Genomic DNA, 27,243 nt, shown 5'->3' with positions numbered 1-27,243 from the left:
AGGGGATTGCCATGCCCTCCTCCAGGGAATCTTCCCGACCCAGGGAAGGAACACAGGTCTCCTACATTGCAGGTGGATTCTTTACCATCTGAGCTACCTTACATGCAACCACACATACCCATTTTCGTCACACAGTTTGATGAATTTTGACAAATGCCTGCAATGCCCCCCACCCCATCACTCTTGTACCTTTCTCCTGCCCCTTTGCTGTCAATCTTCTCCGGCTCCCAGCCCGGCTCTGTTGCTCTGTTACTAGATTTGTTTTGCCTTTTCTAGAATTTCACAGAGCTGGCATCGCTCAGTATGGGCTCTTTTTTGGTTCTGATTTCTTTTCCTCAGCACCAGGGTTTTCAGCATGCATTCTGTTCCATAGATGGGTGCGCTGATTTTTATTGCTGGGGGGGGAGCCGTTCCACTGTATGGACACACACCACAGTTTGTTTTTCCTTCCCTCGTGGATGGACGTCTGGGTTTTTAGTTTGGGGCCACAGTGGACTGGTCCACGTCTCCCAACACAGCCCCAGTGGGCCTGCAGTGGGTGGGTGGGGCACAGAAGCACAAAATCCTGGCCTCTGGAGGGAGCAGGGGGAAGCCATGGGCATTTTGGTGGCTGCCATCCCTGATCCAGAGTGAAGTATGCCGGGGCTTTCCCTGGAATTCCCTCCTGGGCCCGTGCCCGTGAGGTAGGAAACCTCTGTTTACCTTGGCCGCCCTGTCTTGGCCCATCAGGCTCCACGCTGCATGCTGGACAAGGCCGGACTTGGGCAGGCCTGAGGGGCGGGGGCGGAGGCAAAGCAGGCTTGGCCACGCACCCCAGAGGCTGCCGGGAGCCCTGGAGCCCGCCTGTGTCCTGAGCAGACCCCCAGGCCCATCATAGGGCCACTCACTGCCTGTCTGTCAAGATGAGGGCCAGTTAGATGATCAGGCCAGACAGAGCCCTGCCTGGCCCATCTCATGGAGCTGGTTGAGGACTCCCGAGATGAGGTGTATGTAAAGGCTCTGTGATCTGAGATGGACCTTGTACAAGGGGGAAACCTCCTGTTCATTGCCAGATCCTGCTGTAAGCTGTATGTCAAATCCTGTCCCCCAAATAAAACCTGGCAGCTCCTAAGGGTGGGTACTGACTGCTCTGGTCATGGCCAGCTTTCTGGATGCCCCATCCATGCTTTGCACAGGGCCCTGTGCTCAGAGGAGACCTGCATGCGTGGTTTATTGCTCTGCGCCCACTGCTAAGAAATTCTTTGAGACTTCCCTGGTGGTCCAGTGGTTAAGACTTCACCTTCCAATGAGAGAGGTGTGGGTTTGATCCCTGGTCAGTGAGCTAAGACCCCACATGCCTCAGGGCCAGAAAACCAAAAAGTGCAAAGCAGAAGCAATGATGTGGCAAACTCAACGAAGACTTTGGATATGGTCCACATCAAAAAAAGAAAGAAAAGACATTCCTAATCTTTGAACAAGGGGCTCCACATTTTCACTCTGCACTGAGGCCCACTGGTTATGGAGCTGGTCCCACCTCTGGCCTTGTGGGCAGGGCCTGAGTCCCCTCCCCAGGGCAGTGAGTCCTCCCTTCAAAGGAGAAAACGAGGGAGGCAGGGGACCCTGGCTCTTCCCTTCCCAGAGCCCCTGGTCCCGGAGGGCAGGGCCGTCTGGGCGAGTCAGGAGTTCATGGCAAGCAGCCTCCTGAGGCCCCTGGACAGTGTGAGCCTCAGGAAGTCTTGGGGGGATGCATTTGAGCGGGGCTGGTAAGGACCAGAGATGGACAGTACCCGGGGGAGAGGTAGGATGCGTGGAACTGCCAGGGCTGGGGTCCCCTCTGTGGGGAATAAGGGACCCCTGATATTCAGGCTCCAGGGCCAGTCCTGCTTCCCATGGACCCCTCCTGGCCTCGTTTCCCCATGAATCATGTGTAAAGGCCTTTGATCACGTGCATAACTGTCAAGTGCTGTGCACCTGAGAAGGCAGTCATGCCAGAGACTTGGCTCCAAAAGTCAGGGTCTCCCCTGCTCCTTGTCTGCCGAGGGGATCTCTGGCTGGGGGCACGGGAGCCCCAGATCTTGCTCACGGATCCTGGGGGAGGGGGCACAGGGGGTGGGAGCCCCCAAGGGAAGCATGGAGGGAGCAGGGGGGACCGCTCCCCAGGAAACACACTGATGACCCTCACGGCCCCATACACCTGACCTTTATTTCTCTACCAGACTGCAGGTCAGCAGGTGGGTACAGGCCCCCCCCACCCCGGCCTCCCCCCCTACAAAGACAAGCAGACTCTGGATTCTCTCGCTTTCAAGAGAAGGTAGGGTGGAAGGGTAGGGGGAGGGGCCGCTGAACGTTGAACCCATTTGTCCGCAAGGCAGGCAGAGGGGGCTTTTGATTCTGGGGACCAGGACAGGAAGTGGGTCTCGATTTACATATAAAATAATCACTCTGTACACTCTCAAGGAGGGGCGAGGATGCAGTCATTGCTCACTGCTTCTCCTGTGCCGAGCTAATCTTCGCCGTAGGGGCAAAAGATGAGTGGAGAGAAACATGTGTGTCCCTCGAACGCTCTCTTCCCTCCATGGAGGTGATCCAGGTGCACATGGGTCCCTCCAGCAAGGACGGAGGGAGAGAACGTGCCCTTGATAATTAGCCATTCTTAGTGACAGACACCCTTTTGGCTCATGGGTGTGTGGGGAGCAGGGGCAAAGACTAAGGCCAAGAGTCCAGGGGACCTGGGATCACCCGGCTATGCAGACTTGGAGATGGCTGAGCCCTGGGCTGGGTGGCAGCACACAGTGTCAGTGATCCCAAGGAGGTCTCAGGTCTCAGGCGGCAGGAACACAGAAGGCAACTCCATCCTCTGCTTGGTAGGGCAGGCAACGCAGAGATGGCGTGTTTCGTTTGCTTGGAACAGAGAACCCTGAGTCTGGAGCTGAGGCAGGCAGGCTGGCCATTTCTCAGGAAAGGGGGATCCCTGCTCAGCCCCCCACACCCACTCCTGTGTCCCTCTCTGTGAGTCTCCAACTCCCTGCATGGATAAACAGAAACAGGCTCAAGCCCTCGTGAGTTGATTCCGAGGAAGCAGAGCGGAATGCAGGGGGCTGTCCGTCCTCGCTGTGCATGGCTGGGCCCAGATGTCCCCTCTTCACCCTTGGGCCAAGCAGGCCCCAGATCAGGCACTCACTAAGAGAGAGATCAGAGTGGTTCCCAGAACTCCATCAGTGCAGACATGCCCGCAGGTCGCTAAGGGCATGCCCCGCTTCCAAGCAGGGGAAGCGCTTGGAGCGTGAGCGTGCTGTGCGTGCTTACGGATCCGGGGAGGAGGGCTCTGGGCCAGCTCCAGCCTCTGGGCAGGCCCCTCGCAGGCTGCAGATCCTGGACTAGAGCCCAGAGACCTGAATCACAGAGCCCCCAGGCAGGCAGGAGTGGGGACGGAGACCCCAGGCCAGGCCTGGCGGTGAGCCCAGTGAGCAAGCAGGTGAGTGTGCAGGTGGGTTGGCGGCGGGGGGGGAGGGGCGGAGGTGAACGCTTGGGCATCGTCACTCTGAGGTACACGCTGGAGACTCCACTCTGCTCCCCGTACTCACTTCTGGCCCTTGTCTTCTGGAAGAAAACCCAAGCGCGTGTGAAGACGTACATATGGGAGCACATATCCAGGCTGGCTCCTTCGGGCCCCCTCTGGCCTCCTCTTCTCCAGGTAGAGCCCCACTCTCCCACAACATCTCTCGGTCAGCCCCCAGCCCTGCTACATCCCTCTGGACATCCCCGGGGCTTCCTTCACCCCACGTATTCCATCAACACCCCCAGAGCATCTGATGCACCTTCTCCTCTTGGTTTCCAGTTTGGTGAACCACCACCCACCAGGATGAGGTCCGGGAACCAAGGCCACCCTGACGCCTCACCCATCTCTCATCCTCTGCTGCCTCAAGGCCTCTCAGCAACACCCTCCTGCCCTTAGCATCATGCTACAGACTCAGCCCACCACTCCCTTCCATGGCTCCCTAACTGCCATCAGAATAAACCCCAGGCCCACCTCGCATCTTGAACCCTCCCAGATCGGTCCACACTCAATCTCTCCAGGCCTCCCGCCCCCTCAGCGAGGCCCACCGGCCTCCGCCTGACAGCTGCTCAGCCACACCTGGGCAGAGCCAGGAGTGGGGGCAAGAGGACACCCCGCAACCCCCCAGGGCTGACCCAGCACCCACAGGCTTCTGCAGAACACATTCCTCGTAAATCGTGGGGAAGTCACAAGCATCAGTCCTCTGCAAAACTTCCCTAAAAGGCCGCCAGCCTGGCTTGGGAACATAACAGGGTCTCCTGTCTCACCCCCGCCCTGGATGCCTTTAGGAGGCCCGAGGGACTGTGGCCGCATGAGGCAGAGCTGTCTGGGCTGCCAGCAGGCATACTCCACCCTATCTCTCTGATGTGGGCACAGATGCCCAGCCTGTGTGTGTGTCTATCCTGCAGGCCCCACGCCACTCCTGACAGCCAAGCATCACACTCACAAGCCAAGCCTCACTGGGACCACAGTCAACATCTCAGGTTACTGGTGGAGGTGGAGGCATTGCCTGGGACCAGCTCACCCTGGGCTTCAGTGTCTCCCCTCCCAGATCAGCTCTACAGGCCCCAGCAGCCTCCCAACCTCTAGCCTCGCCCCCCATCTGCCCTCTGTGGTCATCCCAGTTCCTCCTATGCCTCCACCCTTCTGTGGCTTCCACTTCCCTGAGGACAATGTCCAGGGTCCTAACCTTGGTATCCGAGGCCCCTGCTCCACTCTGGCCTCACCCCTGTACCCTGCACTCTGAGCCCCAACCCCACTAAAGAGGCCAAGCCATATGAGCCTAGCTCCAAATTCAATCTGTCCTTTCAAACCTTTGCTCAAACCCCACCTCTTCTAGAAATCACCCCAGCCCCAGCCTGGCAGGGACTGCTCCCTCCCCTGTCCCGTCCTGCTAGGAGTGCTAGGAGCCTGCTCCCCTCCCTGACCCGGGGAGAATCCTCCGTCATCCAGCCCCTGTCCCGTCCTGCTAGGAGTGCTAGGAGCCTGCTCCCCTCCCTGACCCGGGGAGAATCCTCCGTCATCCAGCACGCTGGAACAGTGCCGGAAACAGAGGCTTCTCCCCTTGGCTGAGAAATATCCTCACTTGGGAGTTTTCTCGAGAAAATGTGTGGAACCTCTTGGCCAAAGAAAGCTCTTGAAGACATGAAGTTGTCTGAGCTGCCCACACCCCCAGGAGGCCTGACTGTGGAGGTGAGCGAGTGTGGCCAAGGTCAAGCCTTCTGGATGGACCCCCCCGCCCCCCACTCCGTGCTCCAGCCAGAGTTGGGAGTCCCGAAGATAGAGTTTCAGATGACGGAGCCAGCTTCCCCTTCACCTCCCCCGGAGCGTCCAGCATGCTCAGTCACTTCAGTCATGTCCAACTCTTTGCGACCCTATGGACTATAGCCCACCAGGCCCCTCGGTCCATGGGATTCTCGAGCATCCAGAGGGCGGGCCAGAAAGAACCCTGCAGCAGGCACAATACCGGGTCCGGCTCCCCTCCCCGCACCCATGGGCTGGAGCCTTGTTTTGGCTCCCTCTCCCACCCAGCTCCACTTCCCCCTTTGGCTGAGCCCCCTTTATCCCCTGACCATGTGTCTGGTCACCCTGTGGACAGACTTGGGGTGGGCCAGCTTCTCCAGAGAGTGGAGGCCGACTTGTTTTGGCCTTTTTAATATGATAAAATATTTGCAGTGCCCAAGAGGGCTGGCCAGCATGGGAGATGGGGGCTGATTGATTGCCTTGGCCCCTGTGGAATGCCAGACACGTGATCTATTTATAGCCCCCACCCCCACCCCAGGCATCCTCCCTTGGGCTTGGGATACATTCCTGCCAGAGGTGGCCCTTAAGGACCCAGCTGCTCCAGCGGAGGTCTCGGTCATCTCTGGGCCTATTGTGAGCCAGCAGCCTGGCCACAGACCCAAGGCCTTGGCTCAAAGTCCCAGGAAGAGGGAGTTTCTCACCCCTGCTTCCTCCCTCTCTGGGCAGTTCAGAGAGCGAAAACGATCCCGCCTCCCTGAGCCCCTGGCAGAGGCAGGCAGAGGCGGACAGCATGCCCCAGCTCACCCCTCCACACATCGCCCCCCACCCTGCCCTTCTGTCCTCCGTGCCCGAGGTAAGACAGACCCAGAGGTGGGAACTCAGAAAATGCCCCTTTCACCCACCCACAAGGTGACACCAAAGAGGCCGACCCGGTGTGGTCTGGGGTCCCAGAGGAGGCAGTCAGCGGCTGCCCAGTCCATGTCTGGGAGGCCGTCCTGAGAGTGCCTGCACTGCGACAGGCTTGGCTCCGAGAAGTCAGAGGGGAAGACCCAGAGGAGGGCACAGTAGGTGGGGCTGGGCAAGGCTGGTAGCAAGCGAGGAAAGCGAGGCGGCCCGGCCCTGAGCGGTGCTCCCATCGGCCGCTCACTGAGCCCAGGGCCCTGGCTCCTGCAGCGCAAGACCCTGCTGACACCCACTGCAGACTGGGGGCGGAGGCAGGTGGGGAGGCGGGCTGGAGGCGAGCCGGTGGTGGTGGGGGGTCTGGGGCCTCCACTCACCATCCATGTGCTTCCGGGACAGGTACTTCAGAGCCTCGTCGAGCAGGATGACAGGCAGAGATATCTGGAGCACCGCCACCCACTGGCGCCCATTCAGTGGGGTCACTTGGAAGATGAGCTGGGATGGGGGCATCTTGGTTAAAGGAAGGAGCGCTCAGAGTCCCCCAGATCCACTGCTTCACACACCCCCGGCTACAGTGGACTCTTCACGAGCACGTCTAAGATGTGCCCCCCGTCTTGCCTCCAGATCTGTGTCCACTCGGTCTCCTCTGCCCCAGGTGCCCTCCCCTGCCCTCACCCGCAGGACCAAGTCCTTCTGTCCCGATGGGAAGTGGGAGGGATTCTGCACCAGGAAAGGGCATAACCTTTCCTCCCGCCCCAGCCTTGGGGGACCTCTTTATCTTTCTCTATTTTTTCTCCCCTCCCCCACCTGTTCTGTTCCCCAAGTCTGGGGGGGATGTCCTGCAGTGGGGGACACATCTGGCTGGCCAGGGTCCAGCTCCGTGTGGTCACCGAGCACCATCAGACCTCTCCCCCATCACAGCCCCCAGGCAGTTTCCATCACAAAGAGGCCCCGGAAAGGCCCAGCCTCAGAGGAGAATTAGGGCCCTGTGACCCCAGCAGCCAGGAGGAGGGGAGCAGGGCTGGGCAGCGACTCACAGGCAGGGGTGGCACAAGCAGAATGAGGAAGTGCAGGGCCATGGACATGGCCACGGCCGCCAGCAGCCAGGGGTTCAGCCAGGGCGGCATCCGCAGCAGTGACTGGTTCTCCGAGACGCTGTTGAGGGCACATGGGGCACTCACCTCAGGCCAGGATGTGGGCGGGCCCCACTCTGGTCCCCCACCCATCCCCCAAGTGAGGTGCAGGGAGGAGCTGGTCTGACTTTCAGGGTTGTCCTTTAAGATCCGGAGTGCTTCTGGGAATGCAGCCAGGCGAGGTGTGTGGCTATTGCCCACTCAGCCCCCAGGGGCCAACCTGGGGCTCGGACCCCCTTTTCTCTGACCCTCAGACCTAATCCTGGCCCTTCTATTTCCTCAGACATCAACCATGTCTCCCTTGATCCCCTGGACCCCAATTCTAGCCCCCATCGGCTCTCAGAACCTTCCTCTGGACCCTTCTGACCCTCAGACCGTAATTCTGGACACCTCCAACCCCAATCCTGGGCCCCTACTGACCCTCAGCCCCCGCCCCCAGCCCCCGCTCCAGGCTGCTCCGCTAGCCCACCTGTTCAGGGCATTGCACATCTCAATGGTCACCAGCACAGACAAGGCCATGGTCGTGGGGAAGCGTGACTCAAAGACCTCGCAGTCAATGCCGGCAAAGAGCGGGTTGTCCTTGGAGCACTTCAGGAAGTTCCTCTGGTGGCACCCAGGTGAGATGGGGTGCAGGCAGAAAGAAGAGTGGTCAGGGGCAAGACCAGGGCATGGGAAGAGGGAAGCCTCACTTCCCCTCCTCACCCTCAGCTCACATTTGAGGACACAGTACAGCCAGTGCTGCTGTGGAGAGGGCCCAGGAAGGGGTGCTGGCTCACCCAAGATGGGGACAGAGGAGCTACACTGTGCCAGGGAGAAGGGTAAGATGTTCTGGGGTGGGGTTGTGGTGAGAAAAGGGGAAAGCAGCTGGTATTAGGCTGGGGAGGACGGCAGGGGGCCCTGGACTCAGGGGGTGAGGGCCTGAGTATCAGAGGTGCAGGGGTTGGGGGAGCCAGTGATTAACTGAAGCCACCAAATAAGTTGGGCTTCCCTTGTGGTTCAGAGAGTAAAGAATCTGCCTGCAATGTAGGAGACCTGGGTTCAATTCCTGGGTTGGGAAGGTCCCCTGGAGAAGGAAATGGCAACCTACTCTAGTATCCTTGCCTGGAAAATCCCATGGACAGAGGAGCATGGCGGGCTACAGTCCATGGGGTCGCAAAGATTCAGACACGACTGAGTGACTAACACCAAATAAGTAAACGCATATAAAAATCGATCAACAAAATTATACTTGAATAGAATCCACCTTTGGCTGGTAGAAGATGAGGCTATGAGCATGCATGCTAAGTCATTTCAGTCATGTCCAACTCTTTGCAATGCAACCCTATGGACTGTAGGAGCCAGGCTCCTCTGTCCATGGGATTCTCCAGGCAAGGATACTGGAGTGGGTTGCCATGCTCTCCTCCAGGGTATCTTCCTGACCCAGGGATCAAACACAAGTCTCATGTCTCCTGTATTGGCAGGCAGGTTCTTGACCACGAGTGCCACCTTGGAAGCCCAAAAGATGAGGCTACTGGGGCCCTAGTCATAATTATTAAATAAGATTCCATTCACACCTCTCTTCATTTCTGCCACTGAAATTGAGCTTTACCAGACCTGCCCTTCGCTCATGACAAGGCCTAACACATGCATGGTCAGGTGCAGGCCTGCTACACAGCTTCTCCACAATGAACAAGGAGCTCTCAGGACTCGATAAGGGAGGTGGCACTTGCCCCTGGGGCCCCAGGGGAGTTTTCTTCCTGCCCATGGACCTTGCTCTCAGAAGCTGCTGTAACAAGATGCTAAACTGACGCCACTCATGAGAACTTCTGTCTGGTTCTCTTCCGCACCACAGGGATTCACGTGAACCTTTCAACCATTACACAGCTCTGTTCTCCAACATCTGGCCCCTGGAATCTCCTCTGAAACAGTGATCCTTTTAAGATTAAAGTTTGCAAATGGGGGCCACGTGCTGCGAAAATAAGCCTCAAAGAGAAATCTGTAAAACGATCGGTGGCCTGAGCTCCTGCCCAGGAAACCCATCCCTCATTCCCCACACGGCATAAACGCAGGTAGAGTGACTCTGTCAGCCCGAAGGGACTGCTGGTCCTCTACTCTCTCATGCATGATGCAAAATGATAAAAGACCATGGCTTGGCTAGAATTCTTCTCTCTTGACAAAGAGACGGAGAGTCTTATTTAAATCAACAGAGGGAATTTCTCCAAAAAAAACGAGCTCCAGTATTTGGGACAAGTGCACAGTTTTATTTGGTACTGATCACAGGGCAGAGAAAATGTCCTAAACTTTGAAACCACCCAACTGACCAAGAGGACAAATGTTCTTTCGGGCTGTGTCACCACCGTCAGGCCTCACCTCCAGATCTTAATGGTAAGGACCTTCCTCATATGTGCACACGCAAATGCCATGCACACACCTCCCATTTGGGCACATGTGAGCTTGCATCCCTATGCCCGTGCCCAGGGAAGACAATGAGAATAGGATCACAGGGAGGTGTTTCAATAGATAAACATCCTGGGACTTCCCTGCTGGCACAGTGGGTAAGAATCCACCTGCCGATGTGGGGGACACAGGTTCGATCCCTGGCCCGAAGATTCCAACTGCCACAGAGCAACTAAGTCCTGAACAACTGAATTCCACGCGCCCTAGAGCCTATGCTCCACAAAAAGAGAAGCCAAGGCAATGAGAAGCCCATGCATTGCAATGAAGAGTAACCCCTGCTCACTGCAACTGGAGAAAGCCCACGCACACCAACGAAGCCCCATCACAGCCACCCTGCCCAGTTCCGACCTTCTGGGTTTCAACAGTGAGCACCTGCATTGTGCCTGGATCATGGACCGCGGTGTGGCCTCCTGCATTGTTCATTAGAAGGTGCTCAGGGGCTGGAACTTCTGCCTCACAGTTTCATTGTGAGCACCCCTCCGCTGGAGGTGTGGGAGGCCTGTTTCTTTGGGTGAAGCTACTGTTTTCCCTACTCCTTCCCTTGGCCTCCCTGATATTTCCCATTCGCCTTCACCTGTGAACCTCCTTCTGGGTTTCATTAACATTTACATAGCTCTTACCACATGCCAGGTGTTGGTTTAGGCACTTTATACATACTGACTCGGGTAATTGTCTGCATAGCCTTATGAGGCAGGGTCTGTTACCCATTTTATATGGGTAGAGAAATGAACAGAGAGGTTAAGTAGCCTGTTCCAAATTACACAGCTCGTGTGTGATACAACCAGGGTGGGAACCTGGGCAGCCGGGATCCAGGATCTAGTCTCCTGCCTCTACTCAGCATTCCTCCAGGAATGCTAGTGGGACTCAGGGCACCTCTCCTGAAATTCCAACACCTGAAGCTGAGAATTCTACCTTAGGTTTAACTCTTGACCACCTCCGAGTTCCACAGCCTCCTGCCTTTTCTCTGCGGAAGCATTGCTCACGGTAAAACGTGACTGCCCATTTCCCTGGCTCTCTCCTCCGCCAGACGGGACACTCTCTGCAGATACTCTGCCAGCTCAGTCACCGCCATTGCTCTAGCAATTTGTGCCTGGCACAGTCAGTGCCTAACAGCTGCTTCTTGACCAAGTGGATAAATGAGAAATGGAATGACCTGAGGACAGTTGGGAAGGTGGCCCCAGGGGCACTGAGGACTGACTGGTGGTGGGTATGGGATGTGTGTCTAGCAGGACTCCAGGGGCCTGGCTGGGGTGACCAGGGAGGAGGTGGGACTGAGATGCAGATGGAAGAAGAGGGAATTGTTTGCAGAAAGGCAACTGATTTTAACTTTGGACTTGGTGAGTGCACTGGGACCATGGGATACCCCATAGGAGGTATGCAGCTCGCTGTATGGAACTGGGCTCAGAAGGTTGATATGGGGGGAGGTCCCTGGAGATTTGGGGTTCATAGCACAAAGGATGGTGATAGAGATGGGACAGGAGGAAGGCTGTAGCAGTATGGTCAGCACACCCCCACTCTCCACCTGACACCCCCACAGGAGCTGCAGGAGCAGATGTCTGACCCATCTGCCGAGGGCTGGGGGCCACCAGCCTTTGGGATGGGGTCTGGGCCCAGGCTCTGCACTGCTGCCAGGAGGGGAGCCCCATGTGCTTGAGGGATTGGGAGAAAGAAAGCATCCCCAGCTGCCTCCACCTAGCTGTGAACCCCAGAAAGAGCTCTCACACTGCCCCAGGGGGTGGGGAAGACTGTGTTTCCCTGACACGCCCAAGACGGGGGCAGGAAGTCGGGGTCCCTCTCTTGAACTCTTCTGTCTACAGGAAAATAGAAAGGCAGACACACCAGAGGAAGGAAAGTCTACATCCAGGCAGCTCTCCCCTTTAAATCAGAAACTCACAACTGTCCTGGCCAGAATTGCTGCGAAGGTTCTTTCAAGCAAAGGAGATACCTTGGCTGCTCGGAGAGAGGGACAGATGGACAGACAGCAGTTGAAGTCAGGGTGGAGGTGGCGTCTCCTTGCTTGCTTCTAGAGCTAGGCTGAACTAAGCCAGGACTGTGGTGTGCACCTGCCAGCCAGGGGACTTCAAGAGGTCAATGGGTCCTTTCCCCAAGAGACAGGTTGGCTATAAAAGCCTGGCATATTCCTTCCCTCCACCACTGAGCACTTTAGTCTGATCTTCTGCCAAAAGTTCCACCATTTAGGTGTTCCTATCACTGAGCCCTCAGTGTTTGGGAAGTTTCCCAATAAAGGTAAGGCTTCCAGGCAGTGAAGCCCTGAGGCCCCCTTAACTGAATGACAGGGGGAGGGAGCAGCATCTTCTCTGGCTTGTGGGCTGTGCTGGTGTCTCTAGGCTTCTGGCGGCTTCTGAGCTTGTTTCCTTAAGTGGTGGGTGTTTACAGGTGTGCAGGGGTGGGGAGGGACAGCCACTGGCCACCCGTGGCATTCTGGATTCCCTCTCTCCTAGAACTCCGACAACAACATGGGCTGTGAGTTCTACCTCTCAGATGACCCCAGTGGGCTTCCTGGCCATCCCTTGCTTACCAGTTGGTAGAAGGTGACCTGCGGTCCCTCGGCATCGTATAGGAACCACCAGGTGGCAGCAGCCACTGTGGCCAGGCCAACGTACACTGTAGGGAGGGCAGAAAGAAACTGGCTATAGTGGACACCTGAGGTTTTCTGGCATCTGTTTCCCTTTCCCAATAATTCGCTGAATCTCTGTCAGGGAACCACTCTCCCCCTTTAGTATGTAGCACCTATCCTCGGGGTCAGTGGTGACCCTGATGGGCAATCAGCATCCGCTCCATCCCTGGCCACAGTGATTGGAAAGGGGATAAGCAGGTGACACAACATGGGTGGAGAATAGGCCTGAGAATTTTATCCTATTTTTACAAGAGTAATAGGATAAGATTCTTTCTTCTGCTTTATTTGGGACTGTAATGGGGCAAGTCTGAGGGCTGGAGCTTTGGCAACCATCCTGCCACCCCAAGGGGCACCTGCTTGAGAATGAAGCTCAGGCAGAGCTAAAATATGCCAATGATAGTCTGAGGGGCTGGATCCAGCCATGCCTGAAGCATACATAATCTTTTCAGTTACATGAGTCCACATAGTTTCTCTTGACATAAACCAGGTTGAGTCATATTGGTCTGGAGTTTGTAAGTATAACTGATACAAGGGTCTTAGGAAACTCCAGGAACCCCAGTGAAAGCTGGGGCCCCACTCACCTCCAATAGCCAGATATCGGAAGAAGAGCCAGCCACTGATGAGGGCCTCTCGAGGGTTTCGGGGCCGTTTCTCCATAATGTCCAGGTCTGGCGGGTTGAAGCCCAGGGCTGTGGCAGGTAGGCCATCCGTCACCAGGTTCACCCAGAGCAGCTGCACAGGGATCAGGGCTTCGGGCAGGCCCAGAATTGCCGTGAGGAAGATGCTGGAACCAGAGTCATGGGCCCCAGCACATGAGCCCCCAGCAAATGGAAGGTCCAGCTCCTACTCAAACCCCAGGCCCGGGAGTGCCCCCCACTGTCTCTGTAGCAGCCCTGCCTCGCTCTACTGGTTCTGATGTGTGTGCACGAGTGAGAAGTGGGTGCATACACTCTGTTCACACTGGGCCACCCATAACCCCCAGTCCCAGCTCTGGGGCCTGGACAGACCTGCCCTTTAGGCCTCTCCTATTGAGGACAGGACACAAGTTCTCTTTAAGACACGCAGATAGACACACACATGTGGACAGTGTGTGCCTGAGCAGATACGCATTTGTTCACAGATGTGTGCAAAAAACCTAGTGCAGGGCACACAATCCCACAAAACACAAGCAAACACCTACACACTTGCCCCAACATGCACAAATGCAGAATTCTTACACGGCCAGGCAAACGTGTGCTCACCATTCGCCACAGGCATCACCCACATGTGAACCTAAGTGCATACACAATTACATGCGAGCACAAATCCTTGGTGCTTGTATTCATGCCCAAAGATGAACAGGAACTCATATGTCCACGTGTACACACGCCTCTCACTCAGGCACACACCCTATGTGCACACACACACGTACACACACGAACATATTACTGCCCAAAGGTGAGGTGAGTTCTCCCATTTTGCAGGACTCTGAAAGTAGGAAGAAGGTCATGGCTGGAGGGGTGCCAGGGGATTTCTCCAGCACCACCCTGGGGACTAAAGTACATCAGGGGTTCTGGAGAATGATGGGGTGTCCCCGTTCCTGTCCACCCTGAGGTGGGACTCTGGAAGGCCCCAGTCTTCCAGGACAGAACATGGGTCCCGTCATCCCTGCAGCCCCATCCCAGGACCAGGCATTCTCCCTGTCACCCCATCCCAGACCAGGCATTTTCCCTGTCCTGGGGATCCACAGCTAGTCCAGAGGGCTGGGAGGATGGAACACAGGGCCTCACCAGACAACCTCGCCGACGTTGGAGGAGATGAGGTAGCGGATGAATTGCTTCATGTTGCTGTAGATGGCCCGGCCCTCCTCTACCGCAGCCACGATGGAGGCAAAGTTGTCGTCTGAGAGTACCATCTCCGCCGCTGACTTGGCCACGGCCGTGCCAGAGCCCATGGCAATGCCGATCTCTGCTTTCTTCAGGGCTGGGGCGTCATTCACTCCGTCTCCTGTCTGAGGGCCAGGTTAGGTGGGTTCATGCCTGAGAAACTTCCCTGCCACCTGCCTGACTCCCCTCCCTCAGCCTGTCGCCAAGTTTAGGGGCTGTCCCCGAGGAAGCAGACAGCTGAACGGAACCAATGGTAAAGTCATGAGCCTAGAAACTGATCTGGGGATGAGCCTAAGGACAGGGCAGGGAGCACAGACAAGGACAAAATTGAGAAGAAGGTCAAGTTTAAGGTCAGAGAAGATAGTGAGGTGAGGACGGGAAGAAGGTGAGTCAACACTGAGGGCAAGGATAAAATCAAAGTGGGATGTGGGGTAGAAAATGAAACTGAGGTTAAGGACAAAGTTAAGGTCAAGTCAGGAATGAGGTGAAGGTCATGGCCCAGGGTCAGTTAGGGGTTGTAGTTAAAGTGAAGTTTGGAGCCAAGGTGAAAGACAGGGTCAAGAATGGACTCATGTTCAAGATAAAAAATTAGACTAAGGGAGAGATCAAGTCAAGGCTATGGTCCCTATCAGGAATGATGTTATGGTAGAAGTTAGAGTTGATGTCAAGGTCAAGACTGAAGGCCAGATCAAAGTTGAGGTCAACATAAAGTAATAGATTGGGAGGGGGGTCAATGTCAGGGATCAGATCAGGGTCCAGGTCAAGACTGGAACCCATATCAAGGTTGAACTGAGTAAAAGATCAGTTTAAGATGTTTAAGGTTGAGGTCAGGGACCAAGTCAGTGTGAAGGTCAAAAATAAGGGCCAAGAACAAGTTTACAGTTGTAGTCAAGTCAAGGTTGGTGCCCAGATCATTATCAGGTCAAGACTGAGCCACATATAAGAATTAAGGTCAACATAAAGGACTGGGATAGGCTGGAGGTCAAGATTATAAACTGAGGTCAAGACAGTGGGGAGTGAGATCAGGTTAAGGATATGATCCGTGTTGATGAAAAGGTCAGCAATCAAGAATGAGACAGAACAAAACCTGAGACCAAACCAAGTGTTCATCCAGAGGTGAAGGGATGAAGAGACTGGTATTACAGTGTAATGCCACTGAACAATAAGCAAAAAATCATGGTCCTGAATCCCTCAACAACATGGATAAACCTCAAAGGAAAAAAGCCAGACACAAACAGCAAATGCTATATGATCCCACTCATGTGAAAATCCACGAGAGGCAAAATAATCCATGATGCAAAAAAAAAATCAGAGCAGAGATTGTGAGTTGTGGCCAGGGGCCTGATGGAGAAGGTGCATAAAGGAACCTCATGGGTTGATGGTAAAGTTCCCTCTCCTGTGTGAGGGCAAAGTGTACTGATGTCTACAACTGAATCTGAAATGCATTAAGAAAAGATGGGTAGATGGTTAGGTATGTGATAAAGCAAATATGCTATTTATAGACTTTAGATGGCAGATATTTACAGGCATTCACTATAAAAATCATTTCAACTTCTCTTTGGGCTTGAAATTTTTTGAAATAAGATGTTGGGAAAAACAAGAATGAAGCAGAGGCCGGGGTTGGCCAGTTGCTCTTTCTAAGCCCTGTGGTCAGTGTTTCCCACCATACCCCAGCCCGCCACCTCCCCCAGGCTCCCAGCTTGTGGCCTCACCATGGCGGTGATCTCATTAAAGGACTGCAGGTTCTCCACAATGCGGGACTTGTGGGCGGGCTCCACCCGAGCGAAGCAGCGAGCCGTGCGGCAGGCGTGGCGCTGCTGCTCAGGGCTGAGGTCATCGAATTCGCGGCCCGTGTAGGCCTTGCCTGCCACGTCCTCCGTGTCCTTGAAGATGCCAAGCCGGCGGCAGATGGCCACAGCTGTGGCTTTGTTGTCCCCTGTGATCATGACCACACGGATGCCCGCCTGGTGGCAGCGTGCGATGCAGGCAGCCACCTCGGGCCTCGGAGGGTCCAGCATGCCCACGCAGCCCACGAAGGTCAGGTCCGTCTGTAGGGAGGGGGTAGATGCCAGCGGGGCCTGGACCCATCCTCAACCTGCCACCTGCCCAGCGCTGCAGGTGGACACACGGGCCCAGGGCCCCAACACCCACCTCCTATTGCACACCCACCTCGTACTGCAGATGAACACACGGCCCTGGGGGTCCCAGCACCCACCTCGTACTGCACAAACTTGCTGCAGTCATCCAGTTGCATGTCCTCCTTCCTCGGGGGCATGTCCCGGGTGGCCAGTGCCAAGCAGCGCAGCGTGTCCGAACCTGAGCCCCAATCCCTGACTTTGGCCAGGATCTGCTTCCTGGAGGTGGTGTCCAGGGATACTGTGTGGCTTCCCACACGGACTGAGCTGCAGCGCTCAATCACACTCTCAGGAGCCCCCTGCAGGAGCAGGACAGGTGAGGAGACAACTTGGTCAGTCAGGACCCCTCCCTTCCCTCCTGCTTAACTGTGAGTTGAGGCCCAGTTCTCAGGTAAGTAGGGTCACCCAAGGGGACACACAATAAGGTATGCACCAGAATCCATCTTTTAGAAAGCTGGAGCGGGAATCAAGTGAGCCCCACTGTGAGAGAGCCCAGAGGGTAGGGGGGCTCACATCGAGTGTGATGCAGTGTGAAGCCCTCAGCAGAACATCCTCCCACGCTGGCAATTAGCCTGCAGCTGAGAAGGCCTGACACAGCATTTTGGGGGACAAGGTGGGAATGGCACCCTCCTGCAGACCCTGCTGCCCTGCCAGGCTGGTGCTCCCATGATCCCAATTCTGTAGCTGTAGGGTGCTCTGCATCGGGAAGTGGGCTGAGCCCTGCTGGGGGACCAGAAACAGAGCCCGGCTGAAGGTGTGGGGGGTGTGGCTCTGGAGGGTGGTCGTGGGGTGCCAGGTTTCTCACTGGCCTTGGGGTCTCATCCTGGACCTCGTCCCAGGCCTGGAAAGAACCTCTGAATCCTCCATCAGTCACTTCTCCCTCTCCAAAAAGTTACCCCAAACGCTAGCGGGGGGGTTGTTCATTTGTTTTTTGTGGCCGAGCCACAGGGCATGAAGGATCCTAGCTCCTCCACCAGGGAAGGAACCTGAATCTCCTGCAGGGAAGTGCAGAGTCTTAACCACTGGAATGCCGAGGAAGTCCCTTGCGCGCGCACGTGCGTGTGCGTGTGCGTGTGCATGTGCGTGTGCGTGTGCGCCGGGGAAGTCCCTTGCGCTCGCGTGTGTGTGTGTGTGTGTGTGTGTGTGTGTGTGTGTGTGTGCGCGCGCGCACGGTCAAGTACTAGGTATTTTAAGAAGTCCAAGCTTCCAATACAGAAGCTTTTTGTTTTAAAACAGGTTAAAACCTCCCACTGCAAGTTTAAAAGCAGATTTTAAAGATTCTGCTTTAATCTGATTCCTACTTTAGATTCAAAATCGTGACAGAAAGGACTATGAATGAGAGTCTGGATGGAGCTGGTTCCTTCCCTCCTTAGGACTATTTCCAAGACACAAAGCACCAAGTCTGGACACCAACCACTTCAACAGTCCCCATCAGAAGCAAAAGGGCTCCTGAGACAGTCCAGCCTGACCCACTATTCAGACGGGGACCCAAGGCCCATGTGGGAGCTTGGTGACCCCGAGGTCATGTGGCAAGGCAGTGCCACTCAGATCAGACCTGGGACCACAGGGAGGGGCAGGCCTCAGCATCTGGCCCGGGTTTTCCCTGCCCTACACCTGGTCCCCCTTCCCAGTTCCCCATGGCAGGCTGACCACCCTCATTCTGGAGTCATCCCTTTGCCAAGGGTCTCCCACCTCCCCCAGTGTCCCACGGCTGCAGGCTCTGGCTCGTCAGAGGGCTGGAGAGCTGGCCCCCGGGGACTCCAGGTGAGCAGAGGCCCCAGGCCGGTCGGGCAGGCCCACCTTCACAAACATTTTGCTGCCCTGGGCCGCCAGGCCAGGGCGAGTGGGCGTGCAGTACACTGACATGGACTTCCGGTCTCGGGAGAACTCCAGGGTGAACTCCTTCTGCATCAGCTGCTTGATGACCTGCAGGGCCCGGGCGGGTCAAGGCATGAGGCGCAGGGCCAGCTGCTCGGCCCCGTGAAGAGCCTCTTGCTCCCTACACGGTGGTGAATCTATCCTCCTCTAACCCTGACATTCAAGGCATCCATCTCCCTCTCCAGCCCCAGAAATGTCCCAGAATTTCCATTTCCTGACCAGGCTGGGTAATTTCTGACTCCAAGTCCTTGCCCACACTCAGCCGTTCCTCTCTTTTCTCCCTAAACCAGTCTTACTAGGTAGGCATCTGAGGTCCTTCCTCCTCCCAGAAGCCTCCCAGGACCTCCTTCCCCTCTCTCCCTTCTCCAGATACCCCAGAAGCCCCAGCCACACAGACTGTGGTCAAGCACCCCAGGCTGCTCACCGCGTTGCAGGCACCAGCTCGCTCTACCCGGGAGAGGGCCTGCAGGTCCGTGTCAAAAACATTCATCTTCTCCACCAGGCACGTCAGGGCCGTCTCCGTGGCCTCTCCCACCTTCTCATACACACCCTTGGTCTATGGGGGACCAGGTACAGGGAGTGAGGGTCAAGGAGGCCCCTGGCCTCACCTCCCACTCACTCCCTGACCCTTGGAGCTCCCAGGCCCTGCTCCTTCCCTCCCCCTTCTCTCCCTGAGGCCTCATATGCCCCTGCCTCCACCACTCTTCACGGGCTCACAACGGCCTGTGCCCACCCAGGTCACTGCTACCTCCCTCTTGAGCTCCACACCCACTCATGCAGTTGCTGCCTGTTGGACTTGGTTCCCTTCGGACCTTCAGTCTACCTCTCCATCTCTCTATATGTGACACTCCAGTGACTGTTCCAGCCAGAATGGCAGCTAGAAGCTACCTAAGCTCCTCCCTCTTTCACCTAACTGGTCACCAAGTCCCAGGATTTGGGCTCCAAACTCTCTCCAACCCATGCCTTCTCCCCTCTTCCTGAAGCCCCAGCCAGGACTCAGCTGACATTTCTCGGGCCCAGATGACCACACGGGGCTCCCTGGCCCCGGTCTTGCCCAGTCTGTTCTGTCCTCCACACCAAGACCTAGGTGATCTTCTGTGAATGCAGATCTGACCATATCACCCTCCTGCTCTAAACCCTTTGCTGTCTGTCTGCTGCCCTCCGCTGGGCATCAGACTGACTTGGTCTGGCCAAGTGCCCCCACTCAGGGGTGAAGAGCCTCCCATGTGCACCATGCTTCTGCTCCAGCCACAAGGAAGAGCGTTCACTCCCTAGATCACATCAGGCTATAGTGGCCTGTGGGCCATTTCTGGGCTGTGCCTTTTGCTTTAAAAACTTCCTAGTATTTGTCCCCCAAACCTCTTCTCCCAGGCACCCCTGGACTTTTTGCCTTTTACATTACAGTTCCCTACAGCTCAGCAGCCCCAGAGCAAGGTTCTAAAGCCAAACTGAGGAAGAAGGAGGGGAGAGTGTGGAGTGGACCGGTATGGCAGTGCTCCTGGGGTGTGGCACTCCCAAGGGGCAGGGACCTCCAGCCCTGGGAGCTTGGATACTCTAGGAGAACGGTCTGTTCTGAGCGCCTGGATACTAGGGAAGTCACTCAAAGGGGGTAGGGGCCCACCTCGTTGTAGTCCAGCGCTGAATCATTGCACAGGGCACAGATGGTCGCCAGCTCCACCAGCCCATCAAACTGCCCGCAGCGCACTCGCCGCTCTCCCTGACGCCTGTGGAGCCAAAGCGGTCAGAACTGGGTTCTTGGCCCCGCCCCTGGGGGAATGGCCAGTATGTTGGCCCCGCCCCCAGGAGGCCTCGCCAATGACAACTCTCAAGAGTTGTCTTACGTAGACCCGCCCATCCGCAAACCCCGCCCACCTGTGCCCCTTCGCCGAGCACTCACACTTCGCCCTCCGGGGCATACGTGGTGCCCGAGATGGTGAACTCGTGCAAACGGCAGGTACCCGCTCCGGCTTCGGCTACCACGAACATCTGGGGAGCACAAGGGTGTGCTCATGTGTTTTTCAAACCCTTGTTTCAGAATCCCTAGTAGGACTGTTCAAATGAAGTCCTACTAGGGATTCTAGCAAGTCAGGGGCTGCAGGGCAGCAAAGCAAGCTGGTGCCCCCGCCCTTGCGGCAGCCTCTGATGCCCTTCTGTGGGGGACTAAGGTCTCAGACACCGAGCGTGGGTTTCCAGGGTTTTACGGGAGCAGGGGTGGGAGAGGAGTGATCAGGGGGCCTGGGAGAATGGGAAACCCACAGCCTTCAGCATCACCCCACCCACTCCTCTACCCCAGAGACCTGCTGGAGTCTCAGCCAGACTCCCTGGAGCATGTGGGCACAAGCCCAGGATCTGGGATTGAGTGCCAGGGAATGAATAATTCCTGCATGGGCCCTTCCCAGGTCACTGGAGCTGGTGTATCGGGTGACAGGCACTGACCACAGAGCGTCACGGTGGAGCAGGATAAAACCTGGGTCCAGGCCCCGCTTGGCTTGGATGCCCAGGCTGTACTTGACCCTCCCCTATGTCCTTTATGGTCACCTGGCAGGGCTTACAAACCCAAAACTTCAGATGAGGAAACTGAGGCTCACAGATGGCCTGCCAGGATCCTACAGAGTGACACGTGTCCAAATGATGCATATCCAGCCAGGCTTTGCTGCTCTGCCCCAGGAAAACCTGGATCTGCTTCCCACCATGGGGCAGCGCACATGTTCTCCCCTCCATCTCTGGAGTCGGGGAATGGCCCAGAGAGGTAGCCCAGCCTGCTGAGCATCACACAGCAACACCCAAGCTGGCTGCAGCCACTCACCCGGCAGACCGACATCTGATTGGTGGTAAGCGTGCCCGTCTTGTCCGAGCAGATCACTGAGGTGCAGCCCAGGGTCTCCACAGAGGGCAGACTCCGCACAATGGCGTTCTTGCGGGCCATGCGCCGCGTGCCCAGTGCTAGGCAAGTAGTGATGACAGCCGGGAGGCCCTCGGGGATGGCAGCCACAGCCAGGGCCACAGCGATCTTGAAGTAGTAGACAGCACCTCGAAACCAGGAGCCGCCGTGGGCGGGATCAGCAAAGTGACCAATGTTAATGACCCACACGGCCATGCAGATCACAGAGATGGCGCGGGACAGCTGCCGCCCAAACTCGTCCAGCTTCTGCTGCAAGGGCGTCCGCTCTGGCTCCACGGCGGCCATCTGACTGCGGATCTTACCCAGCTCGGTGTGCAGGCCCGTGGCCACTGCCACACCCACTGCCTTGCCTGATGCAATGTTGGTGCCCTGGCCAAGGGAGGGATAAGCAAAGGGGCTGGTTGGCACCTAAGCAGGGGCCCAGGACCCCTGACCCCTTCAGGCTGGGATTAGGGCTCTCTTCCCACTCCCTGGCTTTCTCTTTCTCCATTTCACTTAGTGCTCCCAGACAGATGCAGCTATGTAGTCTTGAGTTATGACTGTCATCGCCTTGATAGTGTCAGCTCTATGAAGGCAGGGACTTGGTTCGGTGCCACATTCCCAGTGCCAGCATGGGGTCTGGCACAGAGGCAGCAACAGCTGATATTGACAGCACAGCACAGCACCCACCAATTAAAATGAGGTTCATACACAACCAAAACAGCCACATAGGGGTGCTGCTGTGATCTCAGGTAAACAGTTTTAAACAGTATTTACTGAAGAATCCAGAAAATCTGAGCTTAAATCCATCCATTCCCAAGGCCCCAGTAAGATCCCCAAGCCCTAATGCAAGGGCTGGCCAGCATGAGCCTCCGTGTCCTCTCCTGTAAAATGGTCCAGCAGAGGTGAGAAACACAGCTGTTACGGGGAAGCTCATAATTCATCCCCTTCAGATGGGTGCCCTGTGCCAAGGCTGGAGAGGTGGGTGCTGGCAGCCTCAGTATCTCTTCCGCCCTGAGCCATGCAGCTCCTGCCCCCACATACAGGCCCCTCTGCTAAGGAAGGGCTTCCCAGGTGGCATTAGTAGTAAAGAATCTGCTTGCAATGCAGAAGACCCAGGTTTGACTCCTGGACGAGAAAGATCCCCTGGAAGAGGAAATGGCACCCCACTCCAGTATTCTTGCCTGGGAAATCCCACGGACAGAGCACCCTCCTCAGAAAGTTTCCTGTGACAGCTGCTGATGCCTGAGCGTGCCCCTTGGTGTCCCCTCCCCACCCAAAGCAGCTTATCCAAGGCTTCCGGGCACCTAGGTGGGGCGCTCCCCTCAAGCAGAGCTGCAGGTGAATATCGCTTTCTCCCTTTCTGTTCACTTCTGCGGACACTTTATAACTTAGCGCCCAGGGCCACTGCCAGTTGGCTTGACTCCTCTTTGTGGCCTCTGTGCTTGGCTTCAGGCTATTACTAGGCAGCCCATGAGCATCACTGGTTAGGTCTCTCTGGGGCCACAGGGGCTGATTCCTTCCCCCAGAGCTGAACCCCATCACTCTCCCTGAGAAGACACTCTCCCTGGTGTCTTGTCTTAGGGATCAGTTTTCTTATCTGAGAAACAAATGGTTCCTGACATCCTCCACCATTTTGGCAATGCTCCTCTCTCTGGAGGATTCCGTTGAGTGACTATATACAAGCTCTGCCCCTCTCCAGCTTAAAGCAGGATAAGCCTAGCAGGTAGGAGAAAAGCTCTGGGGTCAGATGGCTGAGTCCACATCCCAGCTCTGCCGCTCACTGGCTGTGTGACCTTGGGAAACTTACTTAACCTCTCTGTGCCTGTTTCCTTGCTGGAAAATGCAGACAAGTGTACTTATTTAAAAGGCGATACGAGCATAAAATAAATTAATACAGGTAAAGGTTTTAGAACAGGGCCGAGCACACAGCCTCCAGTGAACACAGCTATTATTATTACTAGAAATTTCCACGTATTCTCAATGATTGTGAGGTTCTTTCCCATAGGGCTTTAACTGATTCATCTAAATGTTTTTATTTTTATTATAAGGCACTTACAGAAAACAGCATGTTCTTCTTATCCTGGTTGACAGCTCTGGGGTCTGGGATGGCGTCCGTGTGCTTGGTCACAGACACAGATTCACCTGGATGTGGAATCAGAAATGAGAAGCCCAGGACTTCCCTGGTGGTCCAGTGACTAAGACTCCACGCTCCCCTCTGCAAGGTGCCTGGGTTCAGTCCCTGGTCAGGGTACTAGATCCCACATGCCACAACTGAAGATCAAAAGGACAACTAAGACCCGGTGTAGACAAATATACACATACATAAATAAATATTTTAAAAAAGAAACGAGAAGCCCCGTGTAAAGTTACCCCATCCCCTGGCCTCTGGGCCTCACCTGTCAGGATGGATTGGTCTACTCTCAGTGTGGTGGACTTGATGTCAATGAGACGGAGGTCGGCAGGCACTTTGTCTCCCACTGTGGAGGGAGAACAGCTGGGCTGAGTGTGGCTTTGGGCACCCCTTCCCAGGAAAGCCAGCAGGGCTCCCAGAAGCCAAGGCCAGGGCTGGGAAGCAGGGCTGAGCTGTCCCCTGGCTTACAGTTCCCTTATCCATTCGATGGGGTTCTGGCTAAAGAGCTGTAGAGGGTTCCAACAGCCCCCCTCTACAACGCATAGTCAGAAAGAGAAGGGTGGGCTCATTAGCATCTCATAATGCAAGGAGAATACCCCCGAATCACCTGCCACTTCCACGATGTCTCCAGGGACGATGTCCCGGGCACGGATGCGTTGCACACCCTTGCGGTCCGCACGGATCACCTTGCCCATCTCAGGTTCATACTCCTTGAGGGCCTCGATGGCACTCTCCGCATTGCGTTCCTGCAGAGGCAGGAAGGCTGTCTATCCATGCTGGCCCTAGCAGGCCACCCCCTTGGAAGGATACCCCTTGGGGCCTGGGATGGATCTGGAAGCAGAAGGACCTGCAGGGTTCCAGGATCAGGTGAAGGTGACACCTAGCAGCTGGGAGACCCCAGGACGCAGCCCCACCCCCGAGTCTCCCACCTGCCACACGCCCACAATCGCATTGGCCACAAGGATCAGCATGATGACCAGGGGCTCCACGAAGGCTGTCGTGGTCTCCTCGCCCTCCTCAAACCAGGCCAGGACCTGCCGGGATCAGAGCTGGTGAGTGGCGGCTATGCCATGGGCCAGGGTCTGCCTGCCATTTCCTTTATATACTGGGTCTGTCTGCTCCCGTTTGGGAGGAAGTACCCCTGGGGAGCCCTGGACTTGGAGAGGTCCGCTCTCAGAAGGCCTCAGCTTGGTCACTACTCCCTCCAGCCCATGTCCCACCCTACCCACTCTCAGGGTCGCGGGGTCGCTGTTGGCCTGACTGTGGTTCTCCAAGTGTGGGGCCCAGACCAGCAGCAGCATCACCTGGGAACTTGTTAGCAATGCAAATTCCTGGGGTCCATCCCAGACCTGCTGAGCCAGCAACTCTGGGGTGGACCTCAGCAGTCTGTTTGAAGCAGCCCAGGTGATCCTGCTGCAAACTCAGGTTAATGGCCCTCTGGTCAGAGGACCAGCCAGAGCCCAGGCCTGGAGGCGGGAGACCTGGTTCCAGTCTGTTCCCACCTCCTGGCCCAAGTGGGTACTTGTCATCCTCTCCAGGCCTCCATGTGCCCATCTGTTCTGAGGAGGGGGTACCAGAACCCTTTTGGCTTGGCTGTATTGGGCACTGGCCTGAATATACTTTTCTAGGAGTCCTCAATTTCCAAAGGACAATGAGTGGCCAGGATGGTCAGACTTAGCTGGCTGGGCCCCTACTGGCTGGAGGGCAGGGCTGGGAGCAGGAGTCACAACCACCCTCTGGACTCCATTCCCTGCATGACCCTTGGGTCTCTACTGCTCAGCCACCAATGCCCCCCTCCCCACTGCTCCACCCTGGGCCCATGGCCCTGCGGGTCCAGAAGGAGTCTAGGCAGGGGTCACGGGGGGCAGCAATGGGGAGCAGCAGCCAGGAGGCAGCTGCAGGAGGTTGAGGTCTGAAGTCTCTCTAAGGAGCTATGGAAGGTACTGCATGAGCTCTCAGCCTGGGGGACTCGCCCCCACCCCCACCCCCAGGCACATTCAGCAATATCCATAGATTTGACTGTCACAACTATGGGGTGCTAACAACATCTGGTTGGCAGAGGCCAGGGATGATACTAAACACTCTACAATACACAGGACGGTTCCTGCCACAGAGAACTGTCTGGTCCAAGAAGTCAACGGTGCTGATGCTGAGAAACCCTGCACTAAGGTAGGGAGGGGTGGGATCAGATGTGCTTTTGCAAGCTCACTCTAAAGCCAGGGTGGAAGAGGGGCTGGAGGGGACAGATGAGAGCCAGGAGTCCACTGTGGGGGCTGCGAGGATTTGGGCAAGGACAGGAGCTGGGCAAAGAATTGATGCTTTCAAACTGTGGTGCTAGAGGAGACTCTTGAGAGTCCCTTGGACTGCAAGGAGATCAAACCAGTCAATCCTAAAGGAAATCAACCCTGAATATTCACTGGAAGGACTGATGCTGAAGCCAAAGTTCCAATACTTTGGCCACCTGATTCAAAGAGCCGACTCATTGGAAAAGACCCTGATGCTGGGAAAGATTGAGGGCAGGAGGAGAACGGGGTGACAGAGGATGAGATGGTTGGCTGGCATCACTGACTCAATGGACATGAATTTGAGCAAACTCTGGGAGATATTATTGAAGGGTAGGGAAGCCTGGCGTGCTGCAGTTCATGGGGTTGGGAAGAGTCAGACACGACTGAGCGACTGAACAACAAAGGGGGTGGGTAGGGACCCAGGGATGCCCACGGCTGAGAGGACAGCCCTGTGGCTCAGAGCCTGGGCCTCTGAGCACTGCCAGGCTCCCCCAGCCCAGGCTGCCTGATGCCATGGGAAAGGGCTACTTACGAAGGAGACCAGGGCGGCCAGCAGCAGGATTCGAACCAGGAGGTCCTCGAACTGTTCCAGCACCAGCTCCCACAGGGACTTCCCTGGGAACGGGAGCGCCACATGAGGGCTGGGCTCCTGACCAACTGACCAACCGCATCCATGCGGAGGTGCAGTGGCCCATTCCCTCCCTCCCTTCCATTTGAAGGAGGAGAACCCGAGGCCCTGAGAGGCACAGACGGGCAATGCTGGGGGCTCAGCCAGGCCCCACCCGCCTGGGAGGGGAGGACACCACCTGATGGTGACTGGCCCGGGGTGTCATCTGGTGCCCTTGCAGGCTGCCCTGGCCCCAGCCTCACCTTCCTCGGTCGGGAGTTCTGCAGGATCCAGGCAGCCACAGGAGCCATGAGGAGACAAGAAATTACTGGGTTATCGAGCCGAGTCTGAGCGGTCCCCTCCCTGTGGTGCCCACCAGAACCCCCACAATGGGCAGGACACATTCCCCCCAGGTCTCTGAGGTCACAGAACATGTGGATACTGTTTGAGCCTGGATACTTTCACATTCCTCCCCAACCTGACTCTGGCTGAGGATGGCCTTCTGTGACCTGACTCATCCTGGGACAAGAACCGAGCCAGGGCCCTCCAGACCATCCAGGCCAGTTCCTCCTCCATTGCACAGAGGGGAAACTGAGACCTGGAGTTGGTAGTTCTCAGGGCTCCCTGCACTGCCCTTTCTCAGATGCCCACCCGGTCCCGTTCAATGTCCCTCTACCCACGGTAGGGTGGCCCCTTCGTTCAAATTGAGAAAACTGGCTCAGGCCACCTCTGACACACCTGCTTCTCCGGGACCAAGGGGACAAGGCCTCAGCACTGTAGGGGTCACCCCACCCAGGGCTCCCTGGGCACGACCTCAGAAGCCAGCGCCCCGGGCTTCAGTTCCTGGAGGCTGACTGTAAGCTTGTCCCCTCCCAGGCCATCCACTCCAGCAGGCTCAGAGAGGACCCAGTCAGCCTGTCGAGGCCCAGACCCACAGAATATTTTGAAGAACCATGTCCCCAAACACCACAAGGACCTGCTGTCCCTTTACAGGCTCCACTTTCATCTCCTTCAGGTCCTGAAGCACCCATGTTACAGGTGGAGCTGGCTGCCCTAGTAGCTGAGTCTGGGAA

The 27,243-nt window shown here is 56.4% G+C and overlaps 1 protein-coding gene across 17 annotated transcripts in view; it reads right to left on the bottom strand.

Moving 5' to 3' along the window:
• Positions 1 to 2,162: 2,162 nt before the first annotated feature.
• Positions 2,163 to 27,243, bottom strand: part of ATP2A3 (ATPase sarcoplasmic/endoplasmic reticulum Ca2+ transporting 3) — a 34,241-nt gene continuing 9,160 nt past the window's right edge. For 2 of the 17 annotated variants that reach the window (XM_081579895.1, XM_081579890.1), the window contains exons 2-20: positions 26,096 to 26,178; positions 24,208 to 24,312; positions 23,886 to 24,024; positions 23,544 to 23,624; positions 23,204 to 23,289; positions 21,070 to 21,534; positions 20,161 to 20,249; positions 19,885 to 19,987; positions 18,688 to 18,819; positions 18,186 to 18,311; positions 16,466 to 16,684; positions 15,963 to 16,298; positions 14,155 to 14,375; positions 12,967 to 13,169; positions 12,287 to 12,372; positions 7,781 to 7,914; positions 7,216 to 7,333; positions 6,556 to 6,673; positions 2,163 to 3,579 (exon numbers count right to left, since the gene is read on the bottom strand). In XM_081579895.1, the coding sequence (XP_081436021.1) occupies positions 3,560 to 3,579; positions 6,556 to 6,673; positions 7,216 to 7,333; positions 7,781 to 7,914; positions 12,287 to 12,372; positions 12,967 to 13,169; positions 14,155 to 14,375; positions 15,963 to 16,298; positions 16,466 to 16,684; positions 18,186 to 18,311; positions 18,688 to 18,819; positions 19,885 to 19,987; positions 20,161 to 20,249; positions 21,070 to 21,534; positions 23,204 to 23,289; positions 23,544 to 23,624; positions 23,886 to 24,024; positions 24,208 to 24,249 (2,718 nt within the window). In that variant the 5' untranslated portion in view covers positions 24,250 to 24,312; positions 26,096 to 26,178 and the 3' untranslated portion in view covers positions 2,163 to 3,559. Of the gene's footprint in view, positions 3,580 to 6,207; positions 6,299 to 6,555; positions 6,674 to 7,215; positions 7,334 to 7,780; positions 7,915 to 12,286; positions 12,373 to 12,966; positions 13,170 to 14,154; positions 14,376 to 15,962; positions 16,299 to 16,465; positions 16,685 to 18,185; positions 18,312 to 18,687; positions 18,820 to 19,884; positions 19,988 to 20,160; positions 20,250 to 21,069; positions 21,535 to 23,203; positions 23,290 to 23,543; positions 23,625 to 23,885; positions 24,025 to 24,207; positions 24,313 to 26,095; positions 26,205 to 26,433; positions 26,452 to 27,243 lie in introns of all 17 variants that reach the window. The other 15 variants (XM_081579899.1, XM_081579891.1, XM_081579902.1 and 12 more) reach the window with 11 other exon arrangements.

The sequence above is a fragment of the Giraffa tippelskirchi genome, chromosome 3 (genome assembly GCF_054371585.1).
Source record: "Giraffa tippelskirchi isolate mGirTip1 chromosome 3, T2T-mGirTip1v1.2.pri, whole genome shotgun sequence".
Taxonomy (NCBI): domain Eukaryota; kingdom Metazoa; phylum Chordata; class Mammalia; order Artiodactyla; family Giraffidae; genus Giraffa; species Giraffa tippelskirchi.
This window is presented reverse-complemented; position numbering and strand designations above follow the sequence as displayed.